The sequence below is a fragment of the Asterias amurensis genome, chromosome 11 (genome assembly GCF_032118995.1).
Source record: "Asterias amurensis chromosome 11, ASM3211899v1".
Classification (NCBI taxonomy): Eukaryota; Metazoa; Echinodermata; class Asteroidea; order Forcipulatida; family Asteriidae; genus Asterias; species Asterias amurensis.
In genome coordinates this window covers 20,215,921-20,233,317 of record NC_092658.1, presented here as the reverse complement: position 1 = coordinate 20,233,317, position 17,397 = coordinate 20,215,921, and the positions used below count along the sequence as shown (strand labels likewise).

Below are 17,397 nucleotides of genomic sequence, written 5' to 3'. Positions count from 1 at the left end.
ACATTTCAAAAACAGGTCTCTGCACTTTCACTTGTCAGTCTTTCAACATTGTTGAGACATAAAATCCTCCACTTCTAAAGCTTTATCTCTTCTTTTCCGGCAAAATGACAACTGCTGAGTATTAATACAGCGTCAATCTGACAATTAGTTGAGGCCTGAAAATTGAATGTCAAGGAAACTGAAGGGTTCTGTCAAACGCTTGATGGTTAAAATGAGCCTAGGACAGCGAGTAGTACTGAATTAAGACGTTAATCCCAACCTTTCTGCATTAAGACTTTTTTTTTCAATGAAGTTCGCTGACACGTACATCCTCTGCGTTAGGATTGAAACATTATAACAAAAGTGGAAAATGATTTTGTTTTAAAAATACCCCGGAATGCTCAATGACAATCCATGGTGATTTGAAGCAAAAAGTCAGCATGTCAAACTTAAAGAAAGATCATAAAGTGCAATCTCCATACAATGTACGATTTTATATTAACCTCCAGTGAGCTGGACGTGTTTGTTTGTTTGTCCGTAGTGTCTGTCCATGGATATAGGAACAAAAGCTTTTCCTTCACCCCAAGGCCTGAAGACCCGGTCACAAAGGCCCCGATAACGAGAACGAAAACGTGACAGTAAAAATGAACGCCCTGGATTGGTTGAATAAGCGTGGGTGTATTCTGCGTGTTGCAATTCAACCAACCGAAGGCGTGCATTCTTATCGTTCTCGTTTTCGTTCTCGTTATCGGGGCCTGTGTGACCGGGCCTTAAATAATGTCCTATTTTTTTGTGTGATTAATTATCCAGCCTTCATGTAAATTGTTAGTATTACTGCTACTTTTCTGATTCGCCTTAATTTTTTACAACTTACATCTCAGTAAAAAATCAAGCGCCACAAGCGCCACTGAAGTGAATAACACCATCGTGCAATTTCGAAGGCGCTAAGGCATCACTTTTTAAAGGAACACGTTGCCTTGGATCGGTCGAGTTGGTCTTTGAAAAGCGTTTGTAACCGTTTTTTATAAAATACATATGGGTAGAAAGATGTTGTAAAAGTAGAATACAATGATCCACACAAACATGCCTCGAATTTGCGTGGTTTTCCTTTTACCTTGTCGACTAACACGTCGGCCATTTATGGGGGTCAAAATTTTGACCCCCATAAATGGCCGACCATGTTAGTTCGCACAGAGAAGGAAAACCAAACAATTTCGAGGCAAACTTGTGTGGATCATTGTATTCTACTTTTAAAACATCTTTCCAACCATATGCATTTTATAAAAAACGGTTACAAACGCTTTTGTTTTGACCAACTCGTCCGATCCAAGGCAACGTGTTCCTTTAAATGTCGTCCCTTTGACGACTTTGTCTCCCATAGATCTCAAAAACCATGTATTTAATCATGGCGACAGTAACAAAAATGTATTGTATATGTATCAACAAATCGTGCCTGCAAGAAGCCCACGCTCTGTGGCTCTTTTGTAAACATGTGATGTCACAAATTACATGGTCTCACCGAGATAGACGCATGTGTAAAAGGCCGACAAACAAACCTGACCACCAAATAGAGCAACATACGGAGTCTGAATTATCTCCAAGTACAATGCACCCGCTATATAAAAGGTCAAGACAATACAACCGTCTGTGAATTTAATAAGAAGCCGCACCTTCCTTGTAATTGATCGATCGGCAATAACTAAGGGGTAAATTTCCTTGCTCAGCGCAAAATTCACAGAGAACCAGTATTCAAAAAAAGTAGGCAAACATCACATGGTGATTGGCTGGAAAGTATTTAACAGCTTAGCCAAATTTGTCCGTAGTTAACTAATTTTCTCGTCTGTTTGAACACGTGATGCCATGATTGTCCGGATGAAGTCCCACAATTGAGCAATTTGAAGATCATTAGGGTCCCGGGAGAGCTGAATGCCAACGATGTAATCAAGTTAAGAGAAGGTACACCTGACTTTCCGATTGACGCGCAACAATTAAAGAGAACATTGTGGAAGGTGGTACTTTTTTTCTTCTTGCAATTTTTTTCCTCCTGAAATGCTTTTCATTAACTTTTAGGAGGAGCAAACGGCTCCCTGTGATGTATCAAAACAAGGGTTGTTGTCTTACAAATGTTAAAGGGGATTGTTTTCAAGGATCCGTACTGGGCAGCTTGAAGAGCCGTGCCCCATTTTCAGAGCTGCTTAATCACAACAAGCAGTCAAGCACAACAAAACTGTGCTTACTAGAATAAGATTACCAGCCAAAATACCATGTCACATGTACAATATGTGACCGGTATTCTGCTTACTTTTGCTTGACAGAAACGTTTTAGGCAACAATTTCTACATTTGAAGTACCTCAAGGAAATTTGGCCCTGGTCACATTGAAGTGAGAAAATGTTTAAGGTTGTCCATGATCTGGGAAATGTAGGTACAGTGAAGGCCTTCACCCCGTCGGAAGGCTTCCAATGGTTGGTTTTGTGACTGCACTTGCCATGAACTGTGCAGTCCAACATATACCCACATCCTCCTCTACTAGTGTAATTATGTATCGCTATGGAAAGACAAAAAAAAACGGGTCTAAACTAAAAGAGCGCTGAAATAAGAAGGATGATTGTATGGAGGTGCAGTGTGTGTGTGTGACGTCATAGCCTTGGTTTTTGTGTCAGCGAATTGCTTGTGCACACGCATAGAAATGTATACGTAGGTATCGGAGGTGACGTATTTTCTGTAATAGAAATAGGCATTTGCTCATGGTCTCCTCCTCAAATTGTGCCCCGCGTGAAATCACTTGTTTCAGTTTGGTGGTATCACAACCATTGAAGGATGTTGTCTACCCAGCAAGTGTCGTGGCCGAGCGGTTAAGAGCACCGAATTTAAACTCTGGTGTTTCTGATCAGCAGAGTGTGGGTTCGAATCCCCAGCCGTGACACTTGTGTCCTTAAGCAAGACACTTAGCCATGGCTTCGTCCTTCAGATGGGACGTAAAGCCGTTGTTCCCATGAGTTGTGTAACACATGTAAAAGAACCCAGTGCACTTATCGTAAAGAGAAGGGGTTTGCCCTGGCGTTCCTGGCTGTGGCTGCTATATGTGCCGTAGCACCTTGTAAACCCTTATAAGGTGCTTAATAATAGGGTCTCAGAATTCATCACTGTAATAACCTATCTTTCTGGAAGTTTGTATATACTCAGCGCCTTGAGTACCTTGTTTTGCGCTATATGTATATAAGACTTCGATACTATTACATTATATTATCTTTGGTCAGCCCATCCCATCCACAATGGGTGCTGCCATACCGCGTGGCCCAACCAAGTCCTATGTGTACAAATTTACAAAAACCTTCTACATGTACATGTACATGTACATGTAATATGAACTTCAACATGGAACGGAAAGTCAGATCCAGCAAATCAGCAATCCCAAAAGATTGCAGTTAATCGACTTCATTGCACTTAAAAAATAAGTCAGTAAATCCAGCCACTATATTCCAACGTCCAGAAACCTTGTTACCAAGCTATAATGTGTGATGAAAGCACAATTGTGCACTTCAGTGGATCCCATGGCATGATCTTAAAATACACACGAGATTTCCAGACATTAGTTTAGAGGGTTTTTTATACCTTTTGTGGACCAATTTGTTTTGCAATGACATGAATCCCTACTCAATGTGAGTGAAGATGTACATATAGTTTACCTCAGTTTCAGCTTCTTTAGTCTTAAAATTCTGTGAGGGAAAAGGGTGCAATGTTTTCAGGGGAGTCTCCTAAATCCTAAGTGAATCTCTACCTAAGTGAATCTCTACTAACTGTGAATGAAGATGTATGGATTGTAGTCTACCTAGTAGAAGTTTCAGCTTCATTAGTCGTAGTTTTTTTTTGTTTTGTTTTTTGTTTTTTAATCACAAAGCAATTTTTTTAGGAGAGTCGCGTTAATCCATTGTGCATGCTAAAATAATTTTCAGCTCTCTGAGATGAAAATAAATTTTGTGAAAATGTTTACTCACTTCTCAAAAACTACAGCACCTCAGCAAGTAATATTTCAAGAGAAGCTTTCTATTATCATTATATTTAAACCCTGTTAATTTACTGCAACCTGTGGCAGTTTGATTTTTGTGTCGTACAAAAAGTACCCAAACCCTTTATAAGGTAAACTATGTATGATTGAGGCTCAGGTAGTCCAACTTTAGTTTACCGACAGAGGTTAGCTTTTTTAGGTATTTAATTTTACCTGATGGGCTCTGACTATTAGACTAAGATCGTTCCGTTTGAGAAAATGTCGTACAACGTCTCCACCGAATGTGTAGGACACCCCACGGTCGTTCTCTCCCCAGCCTGTGATGTCCTGCAAAAACAAAAGAACAAAACACAGGGGACAATTAACCAATAATTTTATGACTAAACAAATAAACAGGTCCAAAAACACAAACACAGACAAAGCCTTCACAACTGCCGGCCCGAAACTATGGAACAGTATACCATCTCGCATCAGAACACTGGACACTGTTTCGTCATTCAAAAACCACTTTAAAACCCACCTGTTCCCAGTTACTCTTTAATTGTATTTGTGCCACAGGTTACCTCCAGGCCTGTAACAGATTTGTCGGAACTCAGACTGTACTTGTTTTTAGTTAATCATGATAATTGCAAACTATAATGTTGGTGTTTTGTGGGTTTTTGGACAAACAAACAAGCATTGTTCAGAAATTGTGTATATTGAAGAAAGAAAAACATACCTAAAACAAAACAGGTTGTGTAATATTTATCGATCTCAATAAGTCATTATAATAATAATAATAACAAGTTCTTATATAGCTGCAATTACAAGTTTCTACATAGAGTAGTTGATAGCACTTTCCCCTTCCCTCCAGCACAACATGGCAATTCATAAAACAGACCTTTGCACTGACTCGTCTATTGGGCCAGTCATCTGTATAAATCTTACCGTTGGCCTTCATCAATATTGAGTAGTCTATTAATTAGAGCAGGCCTGAAATAGACCCTTCCCATGAAATATGTAAACTGCACTTAGCGCGTACGCACTAACGTTTTGGTTGGCAAAATGAGGGAACATCGCGCTGTTTTGTACAAGGCTAATGGATGCGTGACGCAGACGTGGTTGCGCGTCTGCTTAGTACACAACTCTATGGCATTTGCCAACCAACAGGGTCTGTACGCATGCGTGAATGTGATTAGCATATTTCTTGGGAAGGGTCCATTACCCTCAGACCCTCTCAGGCCATGGCTTCTGTTGCCCCTGTTCTTGGCCTTGGGGCCCCTTTAAATGTTTCCCACAGACTTTACAATTTTCCAACTGAGTGCCCTTTGCAAACTGACAGTGGCCTTGCCCTCTCAAAAATGAAATTCACGGCCTCTGTTGCCCTTAGTTTTGGCCTCAGGGCCCCTTTAAAAGTTTCCCATAGAAGTAAAATAAAAAATCCAACTGGAGTGCCCATTGCAAAATGACAATGGCCTTGCCCTCTCAAAGTTGAAATTCATGGCCTCTGTTGCCCCTAGTCTTGGCCTCAGGGGGGGCCCCTTTAAATTTTCCCCATAGAATCAACCAAATTTCCAGCCGGAGTGCCCATTGCAAAATGACAATGGCCTTGCCCTCTCAAAGTCTCAAATACATGGCCTGCTAGAGTAAACCTACAGTTCATCATTTCTGTTCTGGTCTTTACCAGTAATTGTTTTACGCTGAAAAATAAATAATCACTACACGCTGAAGAAGGGATATATTACACACCACTCACATCTTGAATCTGAATCATAATTATCTGAGAGCCTTCTAAAGGTAAAGTATTCCCTTGGTTTTAGAACTGTTTGATTGTTTAAATCCTATATAAACTTAAGTGTACATGTACATGTACATGTATACAATAGTACAATAGCAAGAGATCCCACCCACGTTTTCGATTCAATTTGGGAAGCGGCAGCCAAGGGATCACCGTGTAATATTTCAGTGTTCATTTCAAAATTACTGACAAAGCCCAAGCCAGAGCTTTAAAAATTTGTGTAAAATTGCTTCTTTCTAAAAAATACGCCACTTCAAAGGGAGCCGTTTCTCACAAGGGAGCCGTATCAACAGCTCTCCATAGCTTGTTACCAAGTAGGTTCTTATGCTAACAATTATTTTGAGTAATTACCAATAGTGTCCACTGCCTTTAAGCCGAAGTTCCAAAAAGGTCTTATAAAAGGCAGAGTGACTAGTGCACAGTTCACCGAGCTAGTGGCTAAAATGAATCCCCGGCTTACAAAGAAACCCGATATACTTTTCAATTTGTACGGTCGGGAACATTAATGTGGTCGGTATTCATGAACTCACATCATCAGGATCTGCCCATAGTAGATCGCACACCAGGCCATGATCGGGAATGTCTAACGGACGATTTATATGACGAAGTTGATCAATGGTAGACAGGTCTGGGGACAGCCCTCCGTGCATGCAGAATATCGTGCCTTCCACCAGGGCAGCTGTGAAGAGGGGAAGAGAGAATGAAAGATTCATGAGTTGTTTTAAATGATGATACCTCTACGTTCACCCCCCCCCCCCCCCCAAGAAAAAAACAACAACCACAAAACATAAAACAAACCTGGGCCCAATTTCATGGCTCTGCTTACCGTATTTCACAGGTAAGCGGCGAATTTTGACTTCTGCGCGTCCGTACTCCGCATTACTAGACATTCTACGCTTACAAGGCTAGCGCAGAAATTCGGCGCTTGCAGGTAAGCGGAGAATCGTGATCGTAAGCACAGAATTCCGCGGTAAGCAGAGCCATGAAATTGGGCCCAGCTCCCTTGGCATTATTGCCTCATGCATGTACATGGACAGGCCTCATACTTCACAGAGGCACCAAAAGCAAATGCCTCCATGCCCCTTGGTCATTGCCTTGGTGCCCTTCAAATGCTTCAGTTGAAAATTTCAAATTTCCACATAGGTGGCCCTTTACCAAGGAGAAAATGCCTGCCCTTGCCCTTTCAAAAACTGAAGCAGTCATGCCTGCATGTGTGTCAAGGTCGAATCCTGACTCCTGAATCTATCAGAATGAAACAAAATAATTTACATTGACACGCATGCCTGGAATTTCTTCTTGAAGAGAGCAAGGTCATTTTCACTTTCACTTTGCAAAGGGCACTTCCACCTGAAAATCAATGGTAGACTTTTTAAGAGGCACCATGGGCAAGACATTGGGGCAACCTTTACCTCAGTGTAGTTCAAGGCCTGCAATAAGTACTATAGTATTTTGCTTGAAACACACAAACAAATGTTATAAACCAAGAAAATCAAGACTTCACTATGTTTTTTTTTTAGTGGCATCCCCATTGGTTTTTTAACACAAAATCGAATAGACGCATTCCGAGATTGTCAAACCACCTGATCCCCCTACTGGCAATGCCTAGATACACTGTATGGTCACTTACATACATGTACTATACAGTGTGAGAGGAATCGTGATGATTTTTACTAATCAGAATAATGTGTCACATCATTATTAGTATGCATGGTGACTGCAATGAGCCGCGTCAAAGCTGCATGAAACCATAGATGAGGACGAAACCTTCTAATGTGTTGGCTAGAATCTTTCATTAGACACGTACAGGTTCGGCAACTGCCTTTTGGATGGCCGCATCAGATAAGCCCAAAGCCCCAGCAAGGTTCATGTTTATTCCTCTCTAAGAACAGGGCCACTGAGTTAGAGTCGCGCCGTGTGTTAATGTGTGCAGTGTGAATTTCAGGCGAGGCGCGCAGGGGTGAGTCGTGCACCAAATTTCTAAATTGATAGACCATGACTCCAGCCTTGTTTGACGTCAATCCTAGTGCTGAATCGAGCACTTTAGTGTGAAATTCAGGGCTCTTTAATTAGGTCACCGTAAAAGCAATAGTCACAAAGTGGCGTGGAGTTAATCCTTAGACCATGTAGACAGGCCTTGAACTTTGCTCTTGAAGGGGCATCCAGCAACTTACATTAGGTAAGGGGCACTTCTGTGAAAATGAAAATTTAAATTTGAACTTTGCAAAGGGCACCACAGCAAAAGTACAGGGCACTTTAAATAGGGCACTTTGGTGTGAAAATTCAAGTCTCTTTAATTAGAGCCGTGTTCGCACTGGACTAATATTTTGGGCAACTAAACCATGACGCTGGGTAAAATTCCGACGGGTTAACTTTCCTACCGTTCGCACTTGGATTTGTTTGACTCGGGTAAACTAGGATTTATTTGACTTGGGTAAACTAACCGAGACCGTGGGTAAACTAACCGAGCTGGCCCCCTGCGTAACATTGAATAGTTCGATAATCCCGAAAATTGTACTCTTCCATGACAAAACATGTCAGCTTCTTCGGGTCACGGACGGATGGGAGATTTAACCGAGTCGTCGCGTCCGCATTGGACTTTCTGGCTCGGTTAAACTGACCTGGTCAATCTTCCTGGGCACCTTTGGCTCGAGTAAGTTACCTGAGAGGAAAACTTCCTGGGCTGTTCGCATTGGACTTAAAATGGGTAAGTTACCCATTGGCTCGGTTAGTTCACCCAAATTAAGTCCAATGCGAACAGGGCTTTAGTCACCATAAAAGCAAACAGTGACAAAGGTCTCAGTGGCATGAAGGTTATTCCTTAGACAGGCCTTGACCTTCGTTCTTGAATTGAAGGGGCATCTAGCATTTTCCCTCTAGTTAGGGGCACCCCCAATGTCTTTTAGGAAAATGTAAACTTGAATTTTTGTAAAAGGCACCACAGCAAGGGCAAAGGGCACCACGGCAATTGCTATGGTGTCATTGGTTGTTTCGCTTAGATAACTGATCTGCTGTGCTAATGACAATTTCCAAATTGTTGTTTTTTTTTTTTCCTTTTTGAGTTTTCATCTGATAGCGCCTTCTTTTGACCCAACTTCCTCAGGGCAAGTTCAAATACTCCTCAACGTGTTTATAACACACGTTTACACATGGCCATGTGATCTCCTCTCAACCAATCAGAATGGATAAACTTTCCCAAGTCACCAGACAAATAATACTTAATACTGACCACTTAAAAACTTCCAAAAATAGAAGTAAATAAATTGTCTGCTTCCAAGGTTTAAACTTGATAGAATAAATGAATAATCACATTGATGTCCTCAGTGCAGTTCTGATGAGAAAACTGCCCAAAGTGGCTCCCTATGGATCTATAAATACGCAAGCGTAATGAAACAATCCAATGGAATGGGTTCATGGTGTGTAAAGAAAATGTCAGATCCTTCCCTTTTTGGTCGGGTTTAGACGATCGAAGATTCATGCGTGTGATCAAACACTGCCCAGTCCTCCCACACTGTTTTGATCAAACTCTGTTTTTAACTACATCGAATTCAAGAGGCGTTTTTTAAAGTATTGCAGAAACTAAGCTGAGTAATGTTTTCTTCTTAATCTGGATAAAAGCTTCTTAAGTTTCCTTTTCAGTAACAACAAATAAAATAACCCATTTTACAGTTCAACTATTCGATGGCAAAACATCAAAAATTGATTTTTTTTTTTTTTTTTTTTACGAAAGATCATTTCTTTGGGAAAAGTTAGGTTTTTTTTGTGTTTTTTTTTTCAATTTCAAAGTTTCGAAGACCTGCTATTTTTGGATGTGAATATAACGCTATCTCAGCCTCTTTTTACACTTAGCCCTGTTTCTATGGCAAAAAAGCTTCTCCCTGAACTTTCTTTTCTCAAAATGCCTCGGTTAAGGGCGATGTGCCACAACTTTTGTTTTGTTGCTTTTGCCAGAGAGTTAGATGTCAGGTTCAATTGTTGTCCTCCGGACACCTCATTTTAAATTTGAAAGCATGTATCATGCTTTATATGTTTCTGTGATTTAAACCTCTTCAGACTAACAAGCCAATTCCCAGGAAATTCCTGGGGACTTTTAACCCCAGTGCCAGCGCCACCCAATGCTTGTTTTACACTTAATGCAGTTTTCATGAGAAAAAAAAATCAGTATACCATCAAGGGCCAGATTTCATAGAGCTTGCATTTAAGCACAAAAGTAGCTACAATGTGCATGTGTGTAAGCACAACAAAATTATGCTTACCAGAATAACAATGACATAAAAACTACCAATTTGTGACTGAAATCCTGTTCATTTCGACTAAAGCAGAAAATTAAGCAATATTTTCTGCTTTAAAGACTATTGGTAAATGTCAAAGACTAGTCTTCACAGTTGGTGTATCTCAACATGCATAAAATAACAAAGTTGTGAAAATTTGAGCTCAATCGGTTGTCAAAGTTGCGAGATATCAATAAAAGGGGAAAAAGGCACCATAGTTGCACCATGGTCACACGAAGTTGTGTGCTTTCAGATGCTTGATTTCTATATCTGAGGTCTCGAAATCAAATTGGTGGAAAATTACTTCTTTCTCGAAAACTACGTCACTTCAGAGGGAGCTGTTTCTCACAATGTCACAATGTTTTATGCTATTAACCTCTCCCCATTACTCGTAATCAAGAAAGGTTTTATGATAAAAATTATTTTGAGTAATTACCAATAGTGTCCAGCAGTCTGTAAAATTTGGCTCTGGGTTTTCTCGCCTGACCCCTGGGGATAGACATTTCCTGGCAGTAAAAAAAAAAAAAAAAAAGAGGGGGGGGGGTCTGAATTGTTTTTCCAGGAATTTTCCTGGGTGTCCAACTAGTGTGAGAGGAGCTTTTTACTAGAAAATCCTCACGACCCTGACCAACACCCAACCTGTCCAAATCAAATGGGTAGACATTTCCTGGAAGTGTGTTTTTTTTAAAGGTCTGTAACGTTTTACCAGGAATTTTCCTGCACTGAGTGTCCATCTAGTGTGAGAAGAGGAGGGAGGGAAACTCCGATCTGTGTCTTTGACTGGCTATCATATACGCGAAAATATGAAACGCAGTGCATCTCCAAAATGCTCTATATGCCGAAACGCGTGCGTATTCACGTTTTTTGTCACGCACCACTGAACACCAAGGAAAGTGTATGACTTTTATTACACACAGCGCATCCAGCGTGTGCGCGACTAACGCCCAACACAGAACGGATCAACCACAGGACTATATTGTAATATCCCTTATATTTGGGTATTTTTGAGTTACACTTCCAGGGGTTATGATCGAGCAAGGCATGCTGGGGGAAAAATGGCGCGGCGAGATCGTTCACCCCTGGGAACGAGGTTGGGTCAGACATCCCACCATAATCAGAGTCCAACAGTTTAGTTTCCAATTAGGTCTCGTATTGCATTTAAGATATTGGTGTTAACTTATCATTGTCTTCATGGTACAGCCCCTGCTTATCTCCAGGATTTAATTCAACAGTATCAACCGGCTAGAAACCTACGTTCAAAGAACAAACATCTTCTCTCAGCCCCGGCTATCACATCAACATCCTATGGTTCTCGCTCTTTTCAGAACGCTGCTGTACATCTTTGGAACAGTTTACCCAACAATGTCAAGCTGGCTGAAACTACTGATCTATTTAAAACCCGGGTTAAGACACATTTGTTCAATCAATGTTATCACAGTTAATTTATTCTTTTTCGCCTTTTCAAGTTATTTCATTCTCTTTCTAAGCGCATAGGGACCTCACGGTGATATGCGCTATATAAGAACCGTCTATTATTATTATTATTATTATTATTAATGTATTTGGTGTTGGATTTGGTGTTAGAGTATGAGGAAGGATCCTACACGTAGGTAATAACTCAATGAGCAATCACTTTAAGTGAGCAATTTGGACACAATGTTCTCATATTATGTTTAGACACCCGGTTTGCAGACCCTCGGGCAAATACTGTACACAAGTGCATGTACCTTGTGTTACAACTAATCACTGTGGCTTACAGCAATACAGTACAGTAATCGCTATGGTGTGTATTTTAGGCTTTGCTCTTCGATTGATCAGAGCCAGGAAAATGCCAAATCAGCAATCTGCGAGTTAGATTTGAATAATGTCTGGTACAGTGACTCGTTTTAGTCACAATGTGCCTCTAACATTCGATTTCCTCAGACTAATATTTGCTATGTCAAAAAATGGTTTGGGGAAAGCTTTTGTATAGCAACCTCCAGTTGAGCAAACACTGGTACCATTGTGCCATATATTGTTCGTCCATTCAGAAAATTGTGCATGGGTGTTAACCGTTTCAACTACGCAAAAGCTTGCCACTACATGTAACCATGTGACACACATGAAACAACTGTCTGGATAGTCTGAGGAAATTAAATTTTTAAATTAAAAGTGGTAACTTGTGATCAAGCGCGTCATTGTACCAGACAATATTCAAATCTAACACGCAAATGGCGTATTGTTTTAGCCTGGAACTCACCAATTGGTAAACAGTTGAAGCAATCCGTGAATGTCTTCCACAGCTTGATGTTGTATCGGCGTTTGCACTCGTCGTAAAAACCGTAAATCCTGTGGAGAATGACAAAGAGGAAACAATTTCTTATTGTTTCAGTCCTATGTATTTACATGAAGAATAGGATTTAAAAAAACTTAAATGCAGTGGAGACTATTGGTAGTTACTCAAAATAATCATTAGCATAAAACCTTACTTGGGAACAAGTAATGGGGAGAGGTTGATAGTATAAAACATTGTGAGAAACGGCTCCCTCTGAAGTAACCTAGTTTTCGAGAAAGAAGTAATTTTCCACGAATTTGATTTCAAGACCTCAGAATTAGTTTTTGAGGTCTCGAAATCAAGCATCTGAGAGCACACAACTTCGTGTGACAAGGGTGGTTTTTCTTTCGTTATTATCTCGCAACTTCGACGACCAATTGAGCTAAAATATTCACAGGTTTGTAATTATTTTATGCATACTGTTTAGATACACTAAGTGAGAAGACTGGTCTTTGAGAATTATCAATACTGTCCAGTGGTCTTTAGAAGAACAAAGTTTCAAGGGCTTTAAACTTAATTTGACTTTCATGATGGGGTAATTATGGGTAGTCAATTTTTGTTCTTCTTTTTCTTGCTTTTCTCTTCACAAATGCAGGCCTTTAAGTCACTTTTGAAGGGGCACAGCGATTTCTTCTGAAGGGGCTTGGCCATTCCATGAAATTGGACCCTGCACACATGCTTTATAAGAAAAGTATGAAATAATTTTTAAAGGAACACGTTGCCTTGGATCGGACGAGTTGGTCTAGTAAAAGCGTTTGAAACCGTTTGTTATGAAATGTATATGGTTAGAAAGATGTTTTAAAAGTAGAATATAATGATCCACACAAGTATCACTCAAATTGCAGGGTTTTCATTTTACGTCACGAACTAACGTCATGAACTAACACGGTCGGCCATTTATGGAAGTCAAATTTTTGACTCCCATAAATGGCCGACCGTGTTTGTCAACGAGGTAAAATGAAAACCACGCAATTTCAAGGCATATTTGTGTAGATCATTGTATTCTACTTTTACAACATCTTTCTAACCATACCGATTTTATAAGAAACAGTTACAGAACGCTTTTCAAAGACCAACTCGACAGATCCAAGGCAACGTGTTCCTTTAAATACATCTGAAATTAATATAACCATCATGCAAAATTGAGAAGGAAAAAAAAAACGATGAATTGGATTTGCACTCAAAGCAGCCACTCAACAACAACCTTAATGTAAAATGCAAGTTATGTATTATCAAAGTACTCACTGTGTGGGCTTTTCTAATCAAGCAAAGAAGGAGATTGCAAACCTCTTTATTCGTCTCAACCCAAGTTTATTATCAGAAAAAATCCCTTTTGTGTTCAATTTCATTGAGATCAAGAAAGCACATTGTCTGTACATTCTATGGACTGTATATCCAGTGAAGTTGAAATCAAATCAAATTCATTCTATTTTTATATAAAAAAAATACTTGTTTGCAAAAGAGCCTACATGTATTGTAAGTTCTTTTTTAAAGATTGGGCATAATTAAATATGGCTTCCATACCACAGACATGAAAGATTATTGCTAAAACCATACCTTATTTGGGGCGTTCTGTACATTGTACATGTAGAAGGCCATCTTGATGAAGGAATAACACATCAATTAACCACAGGAATTTATTATTTGTGGTAGTAATTAGACTTGCAGACGTTAAATGTCTGTCGCGGAGATAGCATTCTGACTCTCTCTGCAATTCCTGCGATACTGGCGGCATTGAGACTCCTGGCCCCCACGAGACTACTGCAGTCTATGAGGGGTGGGGTGTGAGGGTGGGGGTCGGCAGCCACCAATTTCACGCAAGAGCAGTGATCTTGCGAGAGTGGTATTCGATCGCTGAGACCTAAACCATTACGCCACCACCACATCTCAACTTTTACCGCAACAAACCATTAACAACTCGCCCACAAGTCTAGGCACAATCTAGTAGTTGACTGACTGGAATTGATGAACACTTCCAACAAAATTGTGTCCATTTTTATTTTCAAGTTTTCAACTTAATGCAGATGTTTTGTAACTCTACCAAATTAGGGTTTCCGTATTTTGTGCAACCAATTTCAGTTACCTGCACACGTGTTTTCATTAGTTTAGTTATAATAAGTTTGGTCCTTCCATTTAAATTTTAGGCATACAATGATGCATATTTAGAATTCCTAAATTATATTTCTGCCGTCTATTTAAAAACAAAAAACAATCAATTCAACAGTCATCGAAGCACATGGAATTTGCCTGTCTCTTTGGGGTTTTTCATTTTCATTTCAAATCGTTGAGTATACTCATTCAAATTTTGCCTGTGGCTTTGCAGTTCTTTTACTAACTGGTTATTCTGTGTTGTATATTTGACGAGGAATTTAGAAGATTCTTTTTGTTTTTTTTTCAATTTTAATTCTTCCTGTCATATTGTTATCCCTTCATTAAGTTTGTTTCAAATTGAAAAGCACTCAAGCAATGACAGGAATCAAATATACCATAGTTAACATTTTTACAAATTGGAAATGCAACTCATTAGTTGCTCTGTTAAGATAAATTACAATTCTTCATTCATTGAGAGTTTTCTGGGACATGCTGCCCTATTCTGACAATTCTCCCTGTACATAGTACATGTATATCAAAGTCTTTTGTAGGGTAGTTTTTGGCCGGGTCATCCCTACTCACTGTGAAAGAAAATATATGTACAGTAATATGATTTTTCTATCGAAGTTTCAGCTTCATTGGTGTACAAGTTTTTAAGGAAAAAAAAGTGAAATTCACAGAGCAATGTTTTCAGGAGAGTTGCGCATTTGTTGTAAAAACATGTCAACATTTTTATTTTCGTCCCTGACAAAAGTTATTTTCGTGACATCGCTTTGCTCATTTCTCAAAAACTACTAGACCTCAGCAAGTAACATTTTAAGGGAACCTTTCTACTATCATTATCTACAAATCCTGACAATTTTGTGTGAAATCTGTGGACTTTTTGTTTGTGTCGTACCAAAAGTACCCAGGCCCTTTAAATACAGATGGAGCAGCTGATCATCTCATCTGCTCAATCTCTCACACACAGTTGCATCTTGCATCCATAATTCAAAACTGCCATTCATAAACTTGCAATGTGACCCCAAGAATGTCTTCTATGGATCCAAATACAATATTTACAAATCCTCCCCCCCCCCCCACCTCTCACTTTAAAGGGGTCTGTCATCAATTGACACTCTGGTACTTAACACATGGTTTAGTTTTTATTTATTTTAAAGAAGAAGTTGAATGAATTTTAAAGAGATTGTTTTATGGAAGAGTTAATGAATTCCTACTCTCAAGTTTTTAATATTAACATCAATCTTCCAACCAACCAGTGAAAAGAGGTTATTCAAAATTTCGTCATCACCAAAGTTGACGACAGAATTCGCTGAAATTGTCAGTTAGGCTTACTGTACATGTATTCAGAAATAATTTATCTTTGCTCAACCACAAATCATTTAAAATTTACCAAGTCAGCAGCCCTTGAGGTTTATTTCATGTATTTGTTATCTGAAATAAAAAGTTGCGCCCCTTAAGGCGCCCCTTAAGGCACCCCCTGGCTGCTGCTTCCCAGGTTGTATCGCAAACTTGGGTGTTATCCCTAGCTACACAGCAGTTAACAGTTGTATGGCTTCTGACTAACACCCCTGAAGATATCGACAAAATTGGGAGACCAACAACATGTACAATTGTAGAGCTAGATACATGCAGCTCAGTTGTTAGAGCGCCGGCACGTTAATCCAGAGGTTCTTCGGTTCAAATCCTGCTCTAGTAAATTTTCTTTGGTCAAACCCAAATCATTTAAAGTTTACCCAGTAGTTTCTCTTATGGTTTATTATTTGATGTTCAGCATTAAAGGCAGTGGACACTATTGGTAATTACTCAAAATAATTATTAGCATAAAACCTTTCTTGGTGAAGAGTAATGGGGAGAGGTTGATGGTATAAAACATTGTGAGAAACGGCTCCCTCTGAAGTACCATAGTTTTTGAGAAAGAAGTAATTTTCCACGAATTTGATTTCGAGACCTCAGCTTTAGAACTTGAGGTCTCGAAATCAACCATCTAAACGCACACAACTTCGTGTGACAAGGGTGTTTTTGTCTTTCATTATTATCTCGCAAGTTCGATGACCGATTGAGCTAAAATTTTCACAGGTTTATTATTTTATGCATATATGCTAAGATATACCAACTGTGAAGGCTAGTCTTTGACAATTACCAATAGTTTCCACTGGCTTTAAAGAATGGAAACTCATTTACTCGTCAGTGAAAACATTGATGTGCAGTAAGCCTTCCCCCTTTAAAGCCTCGTGCACGCAGTCACTAATGCAGTGTGCTGTGATGCAAGGAGTCTAATCCATCACAAATGAATTGGGATCTTACACATGGGCAGGTTTGATTGTAAAAACACACCGTGTTTAACTGATTGCTGGTGTTCACATTGCTCCACTGGATAACACAACACCCGATTCCATGTTTACCTGTTTCAAATAAGTCCGGATTTAACTTTCATTTATTTTGTTTGTTTTTGCTAGAGGAGTGAAAGCAGACCGCATGAAAACTTAAAGACACTGGACACTATTGGTAATTGTCAAAGACTAGTCTTCACAGTTGGTGTATCTCAACATATGCATAAAATAACAAACCTGTGAAAATTTTAGCTCAATCGGTCGTCGAAGTTGCGAGATATTAATATAAGACAAAAACACCCTTGTCGCACCATGGTCACACGTAGTTGTGTGCTTTCAGATGCTTGATTTCAAGACCTCAAATTCTAAATATGAGAGGGAGCGGTTTCTCACAATGTTTTATACTTTCAAACTCTCCCCATTACTCGTAATCAAGAAAGGTTTTATGATAATTATTTTGAGTAATTACCAATAGTATCCACTGCCTTTAACTGCAGCATCACTTGAAAAAGTTCAAGTCAGATGATAGATTACAGGAGTCATGGAATAAATTAATTCCAGCTTAAAAGATCTATTGTACACATGTACTTCTTTCAAAGGGTTTGTACGTCATAGTTTTGGAAGTAT

General features: G+C 39.4%; 1 protein-coding gene across 1 annotated transcript in view; it reads right to left on the bottom strand.

Annotated features, from left to right (window-relative positions):
• LOC139943961 (serine/threonine-protein phosphatase PP1-gamma catalytic subunit B-like) overlaps positions 1 to 17,397 on the bottom strand; it is a 56,343-nt gene that overhangs the window by 6,759 nt on the left and 32,187 nt on the right. The window contains exons 4-6 of the mRNA XM_071940875.1: positions 12,272 to 12,360; positions 6,295 to 6,443; positions 4,201 to 4,314 (exon numbers count right to left, since the gene is read on the bottom strand). Of these exons, the coding sequence (XP_071796976.1) occupies positions 4,201 to 4,314; positions 6,295 to 6,443; positions 12,272 to 12,360 (352 nt within the window). The remainder of the gene's footprint in view (positions 1 to 4,200; positions 4,315 to 6,294; positions 6,444 to 12,271; positions 12,361 to 17,397) is intronic.